General features: G+C 59.3%; 1 protein-coding gene across 5 annotated transcripts in view; it reads left to right on the top strand.

The window, feature by feature from the left end:
• Positions 1-18,086, top strand: part of IL6R (interleukin 6 receptor) — a 51,966-nt gene that overhangs the window by 18,326 nt on the left and 15,554 nt on the right. For all 5 annotated transcript variants that reach the window (XR_009254520.1, XR_009254521.1, XM_058702153.1 and 2 more), the window contains 3 exons: positions 11,084-11,130; positions 12,258-12,327; positions 14,932-15,022. Coding sequence is in view for 3 of the 5 variants with exons in the window: in XM_058702153.1 (XP_058558136.1) it covers positions 11,084-11,130; positions 12,258-12,327; positions 14,932-15,022 (208 nt within the window). In the remaining 2 variants the exon portion in view is untranslated. The remainder of the gene's footprint in view (positions 1-11,083; positions 11,131-12,257; positions 12,328-14,931; positions 15,023-18,086) is intronic.

The raw sequence follows: 18,086 nt of genomic DNA, 5'->3' as shown, positions 1-18,086 counted from the left end.
GCGGTGCCGGGGGACGGGGGGGATCGCTCCACAGCTGGGGCGCCTCAGAGAATCTGTAGCTGTATTTAGTGAACCACAGTTACTAATATTTCCTATTTTTAAAAAGATGTTAAAGGCAGGGGTGCCTGGGTGGTTCAGTCAGTTGAGCGACCGACTTCAGCTCAGGTCGTGATCTCGCGGTCCGTGGGTTCGAGCCCCGCGTCGGGCTCTGTGCTGACCGCTCAGAGCCTGGAGCCCATTTCAGATTCTGTGCCTCCCTCTCTCTCCGCCCCTCCCCAGCTCATGCTTTGTCTCTCTCCCTCCCTCTTAAAAATAAACCAACATTAGGGGGCACCTGGGTGGCTCAGTCGGTTAAGTGTCCCACTTCGGCTCAGGTTATGATCTCACAGTTTGTGGGTTTGAGCCCCGCGTCGGGCTCTGTGCTGACAGCCCAGAGCCTGGAGCCTGTTTCAGATTCTGTGCCTCCCTCTCTCGGACCCTCCCCATTCATGCTCTGTCTCCCTCTCTCTCAAAAATAAATAAACGTTAAAAAAAAATAAACAAACATTAAAAAAAAAGATGTTACAGGTAAAAATAATTGCCTTTGGGGAGTGATTGAAATTACTGTGGTTGTGATAGAACATGAAAAATTCTGCAAAAATATGAGAAAAATTATCATCAGTATTTTTGCCACCTAGAAAAAACCAGTGAGAGAGAACATTTTCATAGGTTTCTTTCCTTTCCTTAAATATGTGTGTGAGTGGGGGGGAGAATACTGTGAGCATTCTCACATTAAATACTTTTGGAAACGTATCGTGTGGTAACTGCATGGTTAATGTTTTTTTAAGTGTTTATTTCTTTTGAGAGAGAGAGAGAGAGAGAGAGTCGGGGAGAAGCAGAGAGAGGGAGACGCAGACTCGGAAGCAGGCTCCACATATCAGTACAGAGCAGGACGTGGGGCTGGAACTCATGACACTGGGATCACGACCTGAGCCGAGATCAAGAGTTGGACGCTCAACCACTGGGCCACCCAGGTGCCCCCAGTGTCTTGTCTTCACTTCCGAAATTTTCATCAAGTTAGTACGCTCTCACGGCGAAGAAGCAAACCAGGCTTCTGGGAACAGTGGCCCTTGTCCCCCACTTGCCATCTCCGGTCCTGCTTTTGCAGAGGAAGCTGCTTGGCCTGATGCTCCTCGTTCTGCTGGTGCCTCCCGAACTCCGAGCAGCAGGCCAACACAGCTGCCTTGCCTTTTTCCTGAGGAAACGATTTGAGATGTCTTGAGACATCTTGATTCCTTGCTGTGAACGGTTAGGATTCAGCAGACCCAGAGCCAGCGCAGGAACTTCTCAGATCGCAGTGCGTGGAGAGGCCGTCCAGCCTCTGGTCGAATACTTCCAGAGGTGGAGAGCTCACGACCCACTGCAGCAGCCCACTCCATCGTTTGCACCGTTTCCATTATAGAACGGCTTCCACACGGGCTTCAGGCTGAGCTCTCGTTACCCCAGAAGCACAATCGAAACAAATGAGTTGTTCTTCAATGCCAGGCAAGTAAAACAAAAAAGGGAAGACATGTGGATAAAGAGGAAAAGGTAGAAATGAGGGGAAAAAAACGATTGCCCAGCCCCACCTGGCTGGCACGTCCTCGCACTGCAGCCCCGGGGGGAAGGCTCGCACACAGAGGTTGGTGTTCCTCCCCCGGAAGAGACGCGGCGTTCCCCCTTCCCCCCTGCTTTGCCACATGAGGCCCGTGCCTTTCGTGTCCCGGGGGAGCCGGACGAGTTGCCGTGGGCTCTTCCTAGTTGGATGCGCTTAACGTCCGGTGCAGGCTCAGATCTTGGCCGGCCCTTTTCCCGTCACCCGTCCGTCAGGGGCAGCAGGCAGGTTTCTGCCGGACCCTCTTCCCAAAGCCTATTTCCCGCAAGGACTTGGGTGGGGAGGGAGGCCTGAGTCCTCTCTCTTACTTAGGGGGACCGTTTAAATCCATGGGGACATCCCTCAGGCTAGATTGTGGTGACCTGTCCATGGTTCGATTTGTACACACTTGGAGCCCAAACACGCTCCTCTTCTGAGTGCTGAACCTGACCGGGGCCCCGGAGCCTTTGCGAGGGGAGAGAGCTGTGCACAGCCTCGTGTGCGGGAAATGCTTTGGGCGCACACCTCTTCGCTCAACCCCTGGATCCAGATGGTCGCAAACGGCTCCAAGAAATTGCTTCGTTGGAAAGTTCTTTCTCTTTAGAAATGTTTAATCGTGGTGCAATTTGTACACATAACTTAAAATTTACACGGTAACCGTTTGTAAGTGTATTAAAATGAAAGTACGTCCCCACGTCCACACCGCTGTGCGGCTGTCACGCCATCCATGTCCCAGAACTCTTCATCCTGCGAAACTGAAACTCTGTCCCCGTTAAACAGCGCCCCCGCCCCCGCCCCTGGTGTCGCCGTCGTCTCTATGCGTTTCGCTGCTGCCGGGCCTCATATAAGTGGACACCCCGCGTCTGTCCCCGTGACTGGCCTGTTGCCGTAGCGTCGAGTTCATCTGTGTAACACGTGTCAGAATCTCCTTCCTGTTTGAGGCTGAATAATATTCCATCGTATGAAGACACCACGTCTTGCATAACTGCTCCTCTGTGGTCGGGCCCCTGGGTTCCTTCCACCTTATCTCTGTTGTGAAAAATGCTGCTGTGAACACGATGTGTATGTATCTGTTGGGTCCCCTGCTTCCCGTTCTGTTGAGTACAGACCCAGAAGTGGAATTGCTGAATCACATAGTAGCTCTATTTTTAATTCTTTGAGGAACTATCGGACTGTTTTCCACAGTGGCTGCACCATTTTACATTCTTCTCTCTTTTTTTTTTTTAACGTTTATTTATTTTTGAGACAGAGAGAGACAGAGCATGAACAGGGGAGGGGCAGAGAGAGAGGGAGACACAGAATCGGAAACAGGCTCCAGGCTCTGAGCGGTCAGCACAGAGCCCGACGCGGGGCTCGAACTCACGGACTTCGAGATCATGACCTGAGCCGAAGTCGGACGCTTAACCGACCAAGCCACCCAGGCGCCCCAGCATTCTTCTTTCTTTAAGTTTATTTTGAGAGAGAGCGTGTGTGCAGGTGCAAGCAGGGGAGGGACAGACGGGGAGAGAGAGAATCCCACGCAGGCTCCACACTGTCAGTGCAGAGCCCAACACGGGGCTCGAACCCACAAACCGTGAGATCGTGGCCTGAGCCGAAATCAAGAGTCAGACGCTGAACTGCTCACCTGAGCCACCCAGGCGCCCCCGCACCGTTTTCCGTTCTTATCAGCAACGAACAGGGTTCCAGTTTCTTCACATCCTCATGATACTTGTTATTTTCTGGTTTTGTTTGTTTGTTTGTTTTGAGACTCGCCGTCCCACTGGCCGTGAGGCAGTACTGTGGTTTTGATTTGCTTTTCCGTAATGATTAGTGGTGTTGAGCAACTTTCTGTGTGCTTCTGGCCACGGGTGCATCTTCTTTGGAGGAGTGTCTGTTCAAGAAGAAAGTTCTTCCTCGTGTCAACCCAGCACTGCCCCCCGGGGTAACCTGAGCACGTCGGCTGGTCTGCTCTGTGGGCCTCCGGCCCCGCATCCGCCTGCCTTTCTCTTTCCAGGCTGTGGTGCAGCCGGCCCGACCCGCGGGGCTCCCCGTCTGGCTGCCTTTTCCTGCACCGGGTCTCACTTGCGGATGTCCCTCTTTAAATGACTGACCCCGTCCCCACAGAGGCAGCGCCAGCCCCGAGGACAGCCTCTGACGTTTTCGCTGTCGTTCCTGTGGCTGGAGCGAGTGTGGGGCTCACACACCGCACCAGGCTGCTTCTCGCATCAGCCTCGGAAGCGCGGAGACCCCGTCCTGTGCGTGTGTGGTTTCGGGGGGTCTCCAGAGCCCCAGCGGTAAAGACGCCGAGAGACAGCCAGCTGTTCCCCCGCTGTGGAGGGCAGAGCCAGGGGGTTTGGGCTGGACACCAGGGAGTGCCGTGGGCGTGAGGGTTAGCGCCCCACAGCCAGCACAGTCCCAGGGCTGTTGGGCTTGTCTGTGCCCTGGCATCAGGGCGCTCCCCAAGCGCAGGACCCCCGCGTGCAGGCCGCGCCTGCCCCCTGGCCTCGGCCTGGGGGCGCTGACCTCTGGGGGACGCGGGGGTCGTGGGGAGCACGGCGGAGTGCGGAGTCAGGGCTGGTGACCCGTCAGAGCCTCGGCCGGCCCGTGTGGAAAGTGGGGACGCTGTGGTGCGTCTCGTTCCCTTCGGGGAGTCGTCTGTAAAACGAGCTGCAGCCTGTTTTCCAAAGGAAACGCTCCTGGTGACGTACTTTCTGCCAGTCTGTCCCGGCTTCCGGTGCCGTCACACCCGTGTGGGTCGGGGAGCCAACGCGTGCACCCGGCGTGTCCTCTGTGCGCGTGGGTCCCGGCTGCCCTGCTCGGTGCTCTGTGCCCGGGTCCCGCAGGGCAGGCGGGTGTCGATGAGCACGCCCAGTGTCGCTCTGCCTGTCTGCTCATGGCCGGGCACGTACTGTCTCCTGTCCCGGCGTGTCGGAGCCTGGAGGTCCGGTGGCTCTCTTGTGCGGCCGCCAGGCCGGCCGGGACCGAGAGCCCTGGTGAAAGTCTGCACGAGGCCGGAGAGGAGACGTCCTTCCGCACACGGGGCGTTGTGGGGCCGCGGCCCAGACAGAGCCGGGGAAGCTTCACGGGGGTGAGGGGAGGGGTTGTGTCGTGTCCCGGAGGGTGTGTGGGACTGTCCCCACAGAGAAGGGGACAGCAGGCCGGCCGTGCAGCGAGCAGAAGGTCCAGCACCTGCACAAGGTGGCTTGGGATGAGGCAGGTGCCGGAAGGCCTGTTCCAGGCAGGGGGGGCTGGTGCGGGGCGGAGAGGGCCCGTGCGGCTTGGATCCCCCCCGCCCCCCCGAGCTGCTCCGGGAGGCCAAGTGTCCCCTGACAACTCTCGCGGGCGGCGGTCAGCCCCTCTCGAGCGGGAGGCCGCCCTCCAGGCCCCTCCTCCCGCGGCCCCGACAGGGTGGCATCGAGCGAGCCCCTTTGCAGAGCGAGCGCGGGGCGGGGGCCTGGGCAGCCCTTCGGACCCGCTCCCCCCGCATGCTCACCGCGTGCGGCCTGGCCCCGGGCGGGTGCTGGGGCTGGCGGGCACAGGAGCCCTTGGGGTGTCCCGAGGCCGGAGCTGGGGGCCTCCCCGAGCCCAGGTGGGAGCGGCCGGGGTTCGGGAGCCCGTCGGGCACAGGTTTCTGCAGAGGCTGTGCCCCGAGGGGCCTCCCAGGGCGGCCGCCAGCTGACCCCCACGCCTGGCCGCTCACTCACCTCCCCGGTCCAGCGGCCCCAGGCACCTGCACACGTGTGTCCCACCACCCGGGGGGTGGGGGGGCGCACCGGTGAGCCCTGCCTGCACGCTGCCCGGTGCACTCACTCCTGCGCGCTGGGCCTCCACCGGCTGTGACATTTCTGAAGAGAGCTTTAGGGCCATATAAGGTTGCCAACTTTTAGAGGTTCATTCATTTTTGAGAGAGACAGAGACAGAGACAGAGTGTGAGCAGGGGAGGGGCAGAGAGAGGGGGAGACACAGAATCCGAAACAGGCTCGGGGCTCTGAGCCGTCAGCACAGAGCCTGATGCGGGGCTTGAACTCCCGGACCGCGAGATCATGACTTGAGCCGAAGTCGAGCCGAAGTCGGACGCTCAACGGGCTGAGCCACCCAGGCGCCCTGTGGTTGCCAACTTTTAATTTTGCTCAGTAAGGATGTGAATGGTTAAGTAAAATGTAGCTGTTGCCATATTGCCATTTTCCATCGTGTCATAAAGAAGGGGTGAGACGCTTCGGCAGCCAAGCTGCTCCCCCGAGGTTTTCTCCTGTGGCCTCAGACTAGGGGGCTCTCTGCAGACCACCCAGGGGTGCTTGGGGCCCGGCCGCGGGGGACTGTCAGCGCCTCCGTGAGGGCTTTGGTGTTTGCACCACGGGAGGAGCAGTGATTGACTTTCTGGTTCGTGGTTTGTGGCCTGTGTAGGCAGGTGGGAAGCAGGGACTGAGCCCAGAGTGGGTGGCCCTGCAGACAGCTGTCCCCTGGCCCCCTTCCTGCGGGCGTCTGGCTCTGTGGTTCGTCCCCCTGTCCCTGTCCCCTCACCTCTCTGCAACCTCGGCCTCCTTTTTTCTTTTTCCGCTTTTTATTCTTGGCCCACTTGTTTCGCTCTCTGTGCTCCTACCCCTGAGCCCTGCCCTTAACTGGTCATAATATGCAATTTAAAAATATTTTCTTAGAAAAAAATGTATGTTCTCTGCACCTCCCCGGTTTTATTGAGATATAATTGACATATCATGTCGTATTAGTTTCAGATGTCCAACTTAATGACTTGGTATTTGTATATGTTGCTGAATGACGATCACACCGTCTGTCCGTCATCATACATAATTACAGACAGTCTGTTTCTTGTGATGGGAACTTCTAAGATCCAGTCTCGGCAACTTTCAAATAAGCAATGTGGGCACTGTTCACTGTGGTCGCTGCACTGTGCGTCACATCCCCAGGACTTGTTATGATTTTGTAAAAAATTTTTACAAAGTTTCTTTATTTATTTTGAGAGAGTGCACGGGAGGGACGGAGAGAGAGAATCCCAAGCAGGCTCTGAGCTGCCAGCACACAGCCTGATGTGGGGCTCGAACTCACGAACTGAGAGATCGTGATCTGAGCTGAAATCAAGAGTTGGACGCTTAACCCACTGAGCCAGCCAGGCAACCCCCGCCCCCAGGACTTGTTACGTTCTTTGTTCCCAATTTCGAGGTCAGTTTTTATTTATTTATTTATCTATCTATCTATTTATTTATTTATTTTAATGTTTATTCATTTTTGAGAGAGAGTGTGTGAGCGGGGGAGGGGCAGAGAGAGAAGGAGACGCAGAATCCGAAGCGGGCTCCAGGCTCCGAGCCGTCAGCACAGAGCCCGACGCGGGGCTCGAACCCACAGACTGTGAGATCATGACCTGAGCTGAAGTTGGATACTCAACTGACTGAGCCCCCCAGGCGCCCCAGGTCCGTTTTAAAACAAATACCGTGCACCAGGCTGGGGTACTTTCCGCGCATGTGATCTCAGGTGATCTGTCCCGGAGGAAGCTGTCCGCCTTGCTCAGAAATGAGGAGACGGTGTCTAAGAGAGGTTATCCTGGACTTCTCTGTCCCGAAACCCGAGCAGACAGACTCAGACCAACCCTCAAGTTCACGGAAAGAAGTTTCTTGTTTTAAGAACTCGTGTGAAAAAAACGCCCGAAACTCACGTGTGGTCTCTGTTAGTTCTCTAATGTTGTGAGGAGTGGGAAAGGGCCTCCTGTCGTCTCGGAAATCGTCACACGAGGAAAACCCGCAGTGGCAACACGCTTCATGTTTCAAGTAGTCTTCTTCCCAAGTGCTTCTCCGTAATCGAAATTTTACTAACTACACGCTTCTTGAGAAAAAATGTGTTGAATACTAGGTTCACAGAGATGAGCAAGATACAGTCTCTGAATCTGAGGAATGTTCAATCTAGAGATGGTTTTAAAATAAAGAAAAAAAGTGCGTTCTTAGAGCCAGAAAGATGGGTCACTCACTTCTTACAAAACTGGGCAAGTTGTTGGACGTCCCTGTGGCTGTTTCCCCGTCTGTAGAATGGGGGTGAGTGACGGGACTGTGACAGAGTGACCGAGTGCTGTCCTGAAGCCTGGACTTGTGAAGTCATGTGAAGTAGGAGTCTGGCACGCGGTAGGTGCTCCGTAAATGCAGGCTCTCGTTACCGCCACGGCCACGTCCGGGGCCGCGGGGACACGAGGGACACGGGGATACGGAGCTGCGGGGACACGGGGGACACGGGGACACGGGTGTGTGTTCCTTCTCTCGCCCAACTCGCCGGCCAGGGGGAGACGTTAGGAAACAGAAATGCTTTTGCCTAAACAGGAAAGCACAATGCGCTCCCTGACGTGGGCGACGTCTCTCTGAGCCTCAGTGTCTTTGTAAACCTGAGCTCACGGTGCCTGCCTCCTGGGGACGCTGAGTGTAAAACGGGACACAACTGCAGGCGCCTGGACCCCTCGGGGCTGGTGCGTCGTGGCCGTCCACAAAGGCTGGTCCCGGCAACGTTCGTGGTACTTTCCTGGCGGTCTTGGCCTGACTGCCCTTGAGCCCCGGTGTGTCCGTCTGTAAAGTGGAAATGGTTTTTATTCAGAACAATGCAAAAGACTTTACCTTCTCTCCCTGGGGACAGAATGGCCTGAATCAGGGCCCCATGGTCATCAAGGTCACCTAAGACTTTTAAAAAGTCTCGTTATGTGAGACTTAATTTTAAGGTATTTTGTTAATAATGTTTATTTATTTTGAGAGAGAGAGAGAGAAAGAGAAAACGAGCTGGGAAGGGGCAGAGAGAGAGGGAGAGAGACAATCCCGAGAGGGCTCCGTGCTGTCAGCACAGAGCCTGATGAGGGGCTTGAACTCGGGACCCTGAGGTCACGACCCGAGTCGAAGCCAAGAGTCGGGTGCTTCACCGCCCGAGCCACCCGGGCGCGCCTGTAGAGCCTTTAAAACCCCTGATATCTGGGTCCCAGCCCCGAGGTTCTGAGGCCACGGACCAAGGATGGGATCTAAAGAGCCACGCAGGAAGGGAACGTGGCTGGGCTTGGGAAGCCCTGGATCGAGTGACCGTCTGTGGTCAGCTGTATGTCCCGACAGGGCTGCCCCGACTCCTGGTTTTAGCTCTCAGTGCCCGGTGCCCTGTGCTCGGCCGGGTCACCCGCTGTGCAGCTGTATGTGCTCCGCTAGGCACTGGCTCCTCCCCGTCTTCCCCAGGCTGATCTCGGGCTGACTGGCTGTGTGATCTTGGACTAGCTGCTTTCCCTCTCTGGGCTCTGGTTCCTCTGCACAAGGGGATGGTGAACATGCTCTGGTGTCCCCTCCAGGGCTGCTGCTGTGTGTTTCCTGCCCTCCTGGGGACAGCACTGTCCTGCTGGACATTCCCTCCTGAGCAGAAGCGTGGTCACCTTCTCTGTCCCCTTATCCTACTCCTGGTTCAGGTTAGGCTCCGTATCTTTGTGTAAACTGTTTCCGTAGTGTTTTTAACTTCTCAACGGAAAAATGATGGGCTGGAAAGAAAATATTTAAACCCCAGAGCATTCCACCCGTGGCCTGTCACAGTTCAGGCCCTGGTCCCTCGGGCCCACGCTTGCCGCAAGGCCTGTCCTCATGTTGGTGCTCTTGCTTTGATGCCTGGTCTCCTGTGGCGGGGTGGGGGGTGGGGGGGCGGGGTTCTGCAGAAATACTGTTCCCAGGAAGGGGGGCCTCCTGTGTGCCTGGACCATGTCCCTTACTGGGCAAAGCCTACCAAACCCACCCGGGCGGATGAAAACTTAACTATTTTTTTTTCCAACGTTTTTTTTTTTTTTTTTTTTTTTTTTTATTTATTTTTGGACAGAGAGAGACAGAGCATGAACGGGGGAGGGGCAGAGAGAGAGGGAGACACAGAATCGGAAACAGGCTCCAGGCTCCGAGCCATCGGCCCAGAGCCTGACGCGGGGCTCGAACTCACGGACCGCGAGATCGTGACCTGGCTGAAGTCGGACGCTTAACCGACTGCGCCACCCAGGCGCCCCAAAACTTAACTATTTTTTATTGTGAAAGGTGAATAGAAGAAAATTAAAATGTTGGGGTGCCTGGGGGGCTCAGGTCATGATCTCACGGTTTTTGGGTTCGAGCCCCATATCTGGCTCTGTGCTGACAGCACAGAGCCTGGAGCCTCCTTTGGATCCTCTGTCTCTCTCTCTGCCCCTCCCCCACTCACGCTTTGTCTCTCTCTCAAAAATAAACATTTAAAAAATTAAAAAAGGGGCGCCTGGGTGGCTCAGTCGGTTAAGCATCCGACTTCGGCTCAGGTCACGATCTCGCGGTCCGCGGGTTCGTGCCCCGCGTCGGGCTCTGGGCTGATGGCTCAGAGCCTGGAGCCTGCTTCCGATTCTGTGTTTCCCTCTCTCTCTGCCCCTCCCCCGTTCATGCTGTGTCTCTCTGTCTGAAAAATAAATGTTAAAAAAAAATTAAAAAAAAAATTAAAAAAAATATTTTAATGTCAATAGTGCTTCCATCCAGTGACTTGTTCTGTTTGTTTGTTCCCTGTGTGTAAATATATATGTATGTATATAATGTATAATAAACAGTGATATAAATCTCTTTCTTCCCATCCAAGTACTAACTAGGCCCAACCTTGCTTAGCTTCCGAGATCAGATGAGATCGGGCGTGTTCAGGGTGTTATGACCGTGGACTAAATCTCTTTCTTTAGGGACTTTACATCAGACCGTATGAGCCTCCCTTGTCTTGTATTTTTCGTATAACTATATTCTCAACATTTTTCTCCTTTATTTTTATTTCTTTTTTTTTTTTAATTTTTTTTTTTAACATTTATTTATTTTTGAGACAGAGACAGAACATGAACAGGGGAGGGGCAGAGAGAGAGAGGGAGACACAGAATCGGAAACAGGCTCCAGGCTCTGAGCCGTCAGCACAGAGCCCGACGCGGGGCTCGAACTCACAGACCACGAGATCATGACCTGAGCCGAAGTCGGCCGCCCAACCGACTGAGCTACCCAGGGGCCCTTCTCCTTTATTTTATTTTATTTTTTTTTTTCAACGTTTTTTTATTTATTTTTGGGACAGAGAGAGACAGAGCATGAACGGGGGAGGGGCAGAGAGAGAGGGAGACACAGAATCGGAAACAGGCTCCAGGCTCCGAGCCATCAGCCCAGAGCCTGACGCGGGGCTCGAACTCACGGACCGCGAGATCGTGACCTGGCTGAAGTCGGACGCTTAACCGACTGCGCCACCCAGGCGCCCCTCTCCTTTATTTTTAAAGACTGTTGCAACCTATGGCTATCTCCTAACTTATATAACTATTTAATTTATGTAACGAATTTAATTATATATTTATATATAGTTTTGTATGCAATATTTATATATACTTACATAACTAATTGTCTAGGGCTGGCTACCAGCTTATTCTAGCGGAACGTTCTTCTCGCCAACACGGCAACGAGCTTACTCTGGGAGAGTTCGGGGTCTGTCCATCATTAATTGTGACTCTTCCGCCCGCAGAACCCAGGAGCCCCCCAGCCAAGACGGAGGCGCCCCCCTCCACGCAGGTGAGTGGCCAGGACAGCAGCACCTGGGCTGGGGATTGTGGGCTGGCACCGGACGGAACTTGGTTCGGATCCCAGCCCTGCCACTTACTGGAAATGTGGCCACGGGCCAGTCACGTGCTCTCTTCGAGCCTCTGTACGACGGGGTCAGAGCAGTTCGGTTGTCCCAGGACAGTCGCGGCCACGGTGGTCTGTGGAGTTGGCTGGCCTGGCTCGAAGAATGCCCTGTGCCTCGTGGCCGAGGTCTCGTCTCTGATCTGAGAGACGCCACTGAGCTCGGAATCAAATTCGGTGCATCTGAGCCTTTCCCCTGTGGGCTCCCGGTGTCATAATTTTCTGGAAAGAGGATTACCTCTGAAGCTGCTTAACAAATCTTTGGGTAATCCAATTTCCCACCCAGCTGCCTGTCCTGTGGTCCTTAATCCCCTGAGGGCCAGCTAAACTGGGAGGCTCAGCCCCTCCTGGAGTCAGCAGCCCAGGGAAGGAGCCCTGGCCTCGCACCTCATATGTGGCCGATGCAGGGCTTCCCAGGCACCGGCGGAAGAGGCTCCGGGTACAGCCTGTGCCGTGTGGCCAGGTGCGGGGTGGGCGCTGGCTGAGGGCCAGCCCGGATGTGCTCGGTGCTGAGCCCTGTACCCGCAGTCTTGTTTGATCCTGTCGTTAGCCGGGGTTCAGAGCTAAGGCGGTGGTGCCTGCGAGGGAGGAAAACAGATACCCACGCGGGTTACAGGATCTGTCCAAGGTCACAGAGCTGGTAAGTGGGGGGGTCCAGGATTCTGGCCTGCGGTTTTCCCAGGAGATGGGGCACCCGCACCCTGGCATGGGACGTGGGGGACAGTGCTGCTGTAGCCTGTCCGGGGAGCCTCTCCTTTGGGAGAGGTGCCGTGCCCCAAGCCCTGGTGGAGAGGCAGCCGGGAAGGAGTCCTGCCTCGAGCTGGCGAGGTATAGATACAAATAACACAAATGACTGTGCAGACGTCGAGAGGCACAGGTCAGGAGTGGAGAGGTCCCTGAGACAGAGGGAAGGATGCCATGGATGGACCATAGAGGGTCGAGGAGGAGGTCTGAGCTGGTCCCAGATGATGGCGGAATCTGCAGAAACGCGCTTACAGGGGGGATCTCTGTTTTAGGCACCGACTACTAATGGAGACGATGAAAAGAATCTCTTGAAAGATTCTGCAAATGCAACCAGCCTCCCAGGTAAGGACTGGGTGTATTCACACTCCCGTGTTATCAGGGGCCCAGGGACTTCTCTGCATCATGTCCGTTCTTATTCGGAAGTGTTGGCAGAAGGCCAGTGTGCTGAAGGGGAGGAGCTGTGACAGAGACGCTACTTTGCAGGCCCCCGTCTGAGGCCGTTGGCTGACGCACGGTGAGGGGACCATAGGGAGAATGGCACAGATCAGTGAAATATGCCCCAGCCCGCCTAGAACACAAACAAAAGGGCTGGAGTCTGACGCGGAATGCAGGCTGCCGGAACTCTCTGGGAGCCTGGATTTCAGTGCTCCGCTCCCGTGTACCTGTAAGAGCAGGAAAGCTCACCAGCATCAGGAAGGACCCGGGTCCGCCATTCGTGTGGGCTCCCGGAGCGCAGGCTGGGGCCTCAGCACGGCTCCTGGCTCTCTGTGGAAGCCCTCACCCCACCGGACGCTGGCTGCCCAGGCCCCATCCCGGTTGCAGGCCCTGCTACAATGCACCCGGGAAGGACCTGCTGACTACCTGGGCCTGAGTTCTGCACAGCTGGGGGCTCGGGGGGACCGAAGCCACCCCACCCTCCCGGGGTCAGGCTCCGATGGAGGAAAGCAGGGAGTGCGACGGAGAGCGGTGTGCAGACGCCCAAAGCAGAGGCATCGACAAAGCGAGGGGAATTTGGAGATGTCCGAGGGTGTGTGCAGTTGGGATCACAGAACGTTCTGGGGGAGGTGCCGTTTGAATGGGCCTCGGGTGGTAGGGTGGGGGTGGGGTGCAGTTCAGGGGCTGCGGCGGGGAGGGGCCTCAGCGAGGAGCTCCTCCAGCCCTGTCTCCGGGAAGGCCGTCCGTGGGTCCATCGATGGCCGGGCTCCCTGCCCAGCGCCCAGTGGGCACATGCCCGTGGCCTGATGCTCGCTGGGAATTTCATACTTATGTCGGAAACCGGGCACTCGATGCCCCCGGCCCTTTCCAGCCCCGGTCTCTTCTTTTCCGTCCTCCTCGTCTTGGGAACCGGTGCCACGTGCGCTGGGCCGCTCAGGGCGGTCGGGGGCGGGCGGAGGGGGTCGAGCGCACGTCCTCTTCTACCCCTGCCCCGCGTCCAGTCCCTGAGCCCTGCCGTTCCCAGGGATTCGTCCCCTCTGCCAGGACTTCAGGAGCTGGTGCGGGTCTCCCGTCTTTTCCTCCTAACCCCCAACAGACCCTCTCCAGCCAGCAGCCAGAGCGACTGTGCAGTCACAGATCTGGGCTCTGGTCTCTGTGAGGTCAGTGCCCGTCTCAGACCTCGCCTCGTCCACTCTCCCTGTCGCTCGCTCTGCACTCACATTCTCTACCTCGGGGCCTTTGCACACGCTGCCTGCTCTGCCCGTGTGCTCTTCCCCTGACCTGGCCAGCTCCTTTACACAGCCAGGCCTCTGCTCAGAGCCCTCTGCTAGGGGCCTGTCCTACGTCTGACGCCCCACCCCCAGCCCCCACCCCGTCACTCCTTGACCTTCCTCTGCTTTCTTTGTCGTCATTGCCCTTGTCCCTGCTAAGGTCACGTGACATTTATTTGTTTGTCTCTCTGTTGATTAGAACGTAAGATCCAGGAAGGCAGGAGCTTTTCTGTCATCCTGTATCCCTGTGGCTCCGAACAGAGACTTCTATCGATAAATAGTCAATAAACATTTGTTGAATGAGGGAAGGAACAAATATCAAAGACGGTGAAGTGTTAGTGAGGAAGCCAGTCATACTGCCTCTGTTACACAGCCGTCTCTGCCAGGCGCGGGGACACCCGTCCTGCAGCCGGTGCCTGGTCTGGGCTCCTGACAGCCGCGTCCAGCGGGCGCTTGAAGTGATGAGCGTCAGGAGGCGGGAGCCGCGAGGGTGTGCGGGCCCAGCCACAGAGTGTGGACTCCAGGCACCAGCTCCGTGTGGCAGCTGCGGGAGGGGATATGGTTGCCCACAAACCAGTTTGTTCTTTCGGTCCCCGCAGAGCCTGCTGTGTGCGGGCTCCGCATGAGCAGGGGGGGTTGACCGTGGGGACACCTGTGGCCCCGCTGCCGGGAGCTCGAGCTGCAGCTGGAGAGGTGCCCACGGGCGCCTGGAGCGAGGTCGCTCCGCAGAGGAAATGGCATCACCTCTTGTGACGCCAAAGGTCTGGTTGGGGCTGGACGGCTCAGGCGGGAAGAGCATTCTGGAAGGGAAGAAGGAGACTGGGGGCAGGGGGGCTCCAGAAGGAGCAGGAACACGGCACGTGGTGGACAAATGAGGTCCACGTGGCTGGGCTTGAGGACCAAGTGGGGTGACAGGTGACACCCCAGTGGAGAAAGCTTGATTTCACCTGCCTGAGCCCCTGACTCCGTCCTCAGTGGAGTTGCGTCGACGGGGTCCCCGAAGCCTCCGGGCTCTTGCACCCCCGTGCCTTGGGGGCCGGGCCAGAGCTGTTCAGCTGGGGGGGTGGGGGGGGGGGAGGCGTCTCTCGCCAGGGCTGGGAGCCCGGGGTCGCACTGCGCTGGGCCGAGTCCTCCGGAGCCGGCTCTGGAGGGCTAGCAGGGCAGGCCTCCGGGGCAAGGTTCCCTCGGGTCCTGATGGCACCTGGTTTCCTGTTCCTCCTCCTGTTCTCTCTCCTCCTAGTGCAAGACTCTTCGGTGCCACTGCCCACCTTCCTGGTGGCCGGAGGAAGCCTGGCCTTCGGAACGCTCCTGTGCGTTGGCCTCGTCCTGAGGTGAGCAGGGTCCGGGGGACCCGTGGCCTCGTCCCATGGTGAGCAGGGTCCGGGGGGTCCGTGGCCTTGTCCCATGGTGAACGGGGTCCAGGGGGGCAGTGGCCTCATCCCGAGGTGAGCAAGGTCCAGGGGGCCCATGGCTCGTCCCGAGGTGAGCAGGGTCCGGGGGACCCGTGGCCTCGTCCTGTGGTGAGCAGGGCCCGGGGAGCCCGTGGTCTCGTCCCAAGGTGAGTGGGGTCCGGGGGGCCTGTGGCCTCGTCCCGTGGTGAGCGGGGCCCAGGGGGCCCGTGGCCTCGTCCCGTGGTGAGCAGGGTCCAAGGGGCCCATGGCCTTGTCCCGTGGTGAGCAGGGTCTGGGGGCCTGTGGCCTCGTCCCGTGGTGAGCGGAGCCTGGGGGGCCCGTGGCCTCGTCCCGTGGTGAGCAGGGCCCGGGGGGCCCGTGGCCTCATCCCGTGGTCAGCAGGGCCCGGGGGGGCCGTGGCCTCGTCCCGTGGTGAGCAGGGTCCAAGGGGCCCATGGCCTTGTCCCGTGGTGAGCAGGGTCCGGGGGGCCTGTGGCCTCGTCCCGTGGTGAGCGGGGCCCGGGGGGCCCGTGGCCTCGTCCCGTGGTGAGCAGGGTCCAAGGGGCCCATGGCCTTGTCCCGTGGTGAGCAGGGTCCAAGGGGCCCATGGCCTCGTCCCATGGTGAACGGGGTCCGGGGGGCAGTGGCCTTGTCCGGAGGTGAGCAAGGTCTGGGAGGCCCATGGCCTCGTCCCGAGGTGAGCAGGGTCCGGGGGACCCGTGGCTTCGTCCTGTGGTAAGCGGGGCCCGGGGAGCCCGTGGCCTCGTCCCAAGGTGAGCGGGGCCCGGGGGGCCCGTGGCCTCATCCCAAGGTGAGTGGGGTCCAGGGGGGCCGTGGCCTTGTCCCGTGGTGAGCAGGGTCCAAGGGGCCCCTGGCCTTGTCCCGTGGTGAGCAGGGTCTGGGGGCCTGTGGCCTCGTCCTGTGGTGAGCGGAGCCTGGGGGGCCCGTGGCCTCGTCCCATGGTGAGCGGGGCCTGGGGGGCGGTGGCCTCGTCCCGTGGTGATCGGGGCCGGGTGGCCCGTGGCCTTGTCCCATGGTGAGCAGGGTCTGGGGGCCTGTGGCCTCGTCCCATGGTGAGCGGGGCCTGGGGGGCTGTGGCCTCGTCCCGTGGTGAGCGGGGCCTGGGGAGGCCATGGCCTCTTCCTGTAGTGAGCAGGGTCCAAGGGGCCCGTGGCCTTGTCCCGTGGTGAGTGGGGCCTCGGGGGGCTGTGGCCTCTCCCGTGGTGAGCAGGGTCTGGGGGCCTGTGGCCTCGTCCCGTGGTGAGCAGGGTCCAAGGGGCCCGTGGCCTCATCCCGTGGTGAGTGGGGCCCGGGGGGGCCGTGGCCTTGTCCCGTGGTGAGCAGGGTCTGGGGGCCTGTGGCCTTGTCCCGTGGTGAGCGGGGCCCGGGGGGGCTGTGGCCTCGTCCCGTGGTGAGCAGGGTCCAAGGGGCCCGTGGCCTCGTCCTGTGGTGAGCGGGGCCCGGGGGGGCCCATGGCCTTGTCCCGTGGTGAGCGGGGCCCGGGGGGGCTGTGGCCTCGTCCCGTGGTGAGCAGGGCCTGGGGAGGCCGTGGCCTCTTCCCGTGGTGAGCAGGGTCCAAGGGGCCCGTGGCCTCGTCCTGTGGTGAGCGGGGCCCGGGGGGGCCGTGGCCTCGTCCCGTGGTGAGCGGGGCCCGGGGGGCTGTGTCCTCGTCCCAAGGTGAGCAGGGTCCGGGGGGCCCGTGGCCTCGTCCCGTGGTGAGCGGGGTCCGGGAGGCCCGTGGCCTCGTCCCGTGGTGAGTGGGGCCCGGGGGGCCCGTGCTGGCCTCCCCCTCCTCATCTAGCTTGTGCTGCTGGTGGCGGCATGTGTTTTAGAGGAAGAACTGGCCAGATTTGAAGACGGATCAGATGAGCAGGAGGAGGGGCAAGGGTCCAGTGTGACCCTCACGTCTCTTGCCTCAGCAGCTGGGCGTGTGGCGGACTGTCAGTCTCGTGGAGACTGCGAGCATGTAGACAGGATGTGGGCAAGGCCAGGACAATCCGTGTGGAATTCCAACACGGGAAGGTTGTGTAGACGCAAAGGGGAGCCGGGAACCGTGCTGACGGAGGCAGAGGGGGGTGGGGTGTGTGCGGGACACAGAAGTGAGGCGTCAGGCAGGCCCTGGGGCCGCAGTGCCGTTCCACGTGGTCTGTCCCACGGGAGCTGTGTACAGACATGGGGAGGGTGCCACGCGGGCCTCACCACGGAAGTCTGTCCCCGGGCGAGTCCGAGGGGCCTGGCCACACCTCCCGGGGACCTGCAGGGGTCACCTTTCAGTGCTGTGTCCTCGCACCTCTCCAGCTGAGGTTAGGAAACACACAGGCCGATGGGCACCGTGCGCCCTTCACGTGGCCTCTCCCACCGGGTGGCCGCCGGCTTTGTCACTCACACTGAGCTTGCGGACGCGTCGGCCAGCAGTGCTCCTGAGGCGTGGGCAGGAGGCGTGTCCGTGGCCTTGGTGGGAGCTCACGGTGTTGCCTGTGCTGAGGTCTCAGGAGGCTTGGCCGGTGGCTGGACCAGCGCAGGGGGAACTGGAGCCTGTCCCTCCTGCCTCTTGTCTGGTGGCGGCTGTCCGGGTTGTCGCTGGTGATCGTGAGGGGAGGCTTGGGGGCGAGCGACCGCCACGCTCCCGGGGCCCTTGTGCAGTCTCGGGAGCAGCCGTGGCACCACGGTGGTCCGGGGTGACGACTCACACTGCATTCGGGGTGGGGTCCGCTTGGACGCCCAGCGCAGTGGCGAGCCGGTCGTGTGGAGGGTGTGCAGGTGAGGCCAGAGCGCGGGAGGCCGAGGTCTCACCAGCTCTTACACGTTTGGAGCAGAGAGGGGCCCTGCCAGCACTCGCCGCCCCTCTCCTGCCGCCTGCGGGCCCGCCACGGACCCCACCGAGGAACCATCGGGGCCTCCACTTGGCCCGCGAGGAGGCTGGAGCTGGGGGAGCGTGGGAGACAGCGGCTGCAAAGGCCAGGATTCAAGCCCCAAGCTCATGTTCTGGGGATGTGGCCGTCAG

Source organism: Neofelis nebulosa, chromosome 15 (assembly GCF_028018385.1).
Source record: "Neofelis nebulosa isolate mNeoNeb1 chromosome 15, mNeoNeb1.pri, whole genome shotgun sequence".
In the NCBI taxonomy this organism is placed as follows: Eukaryota; Metazoa; Chordata; class Mammalia; order Carnivora; family Felidae; genus Neofelis; species Neofelis nebulosa.
Note: the sequence above shows the minus strand (reverse complement) of the source record. Positions and strands in the feature narration are given on the sequence as shown.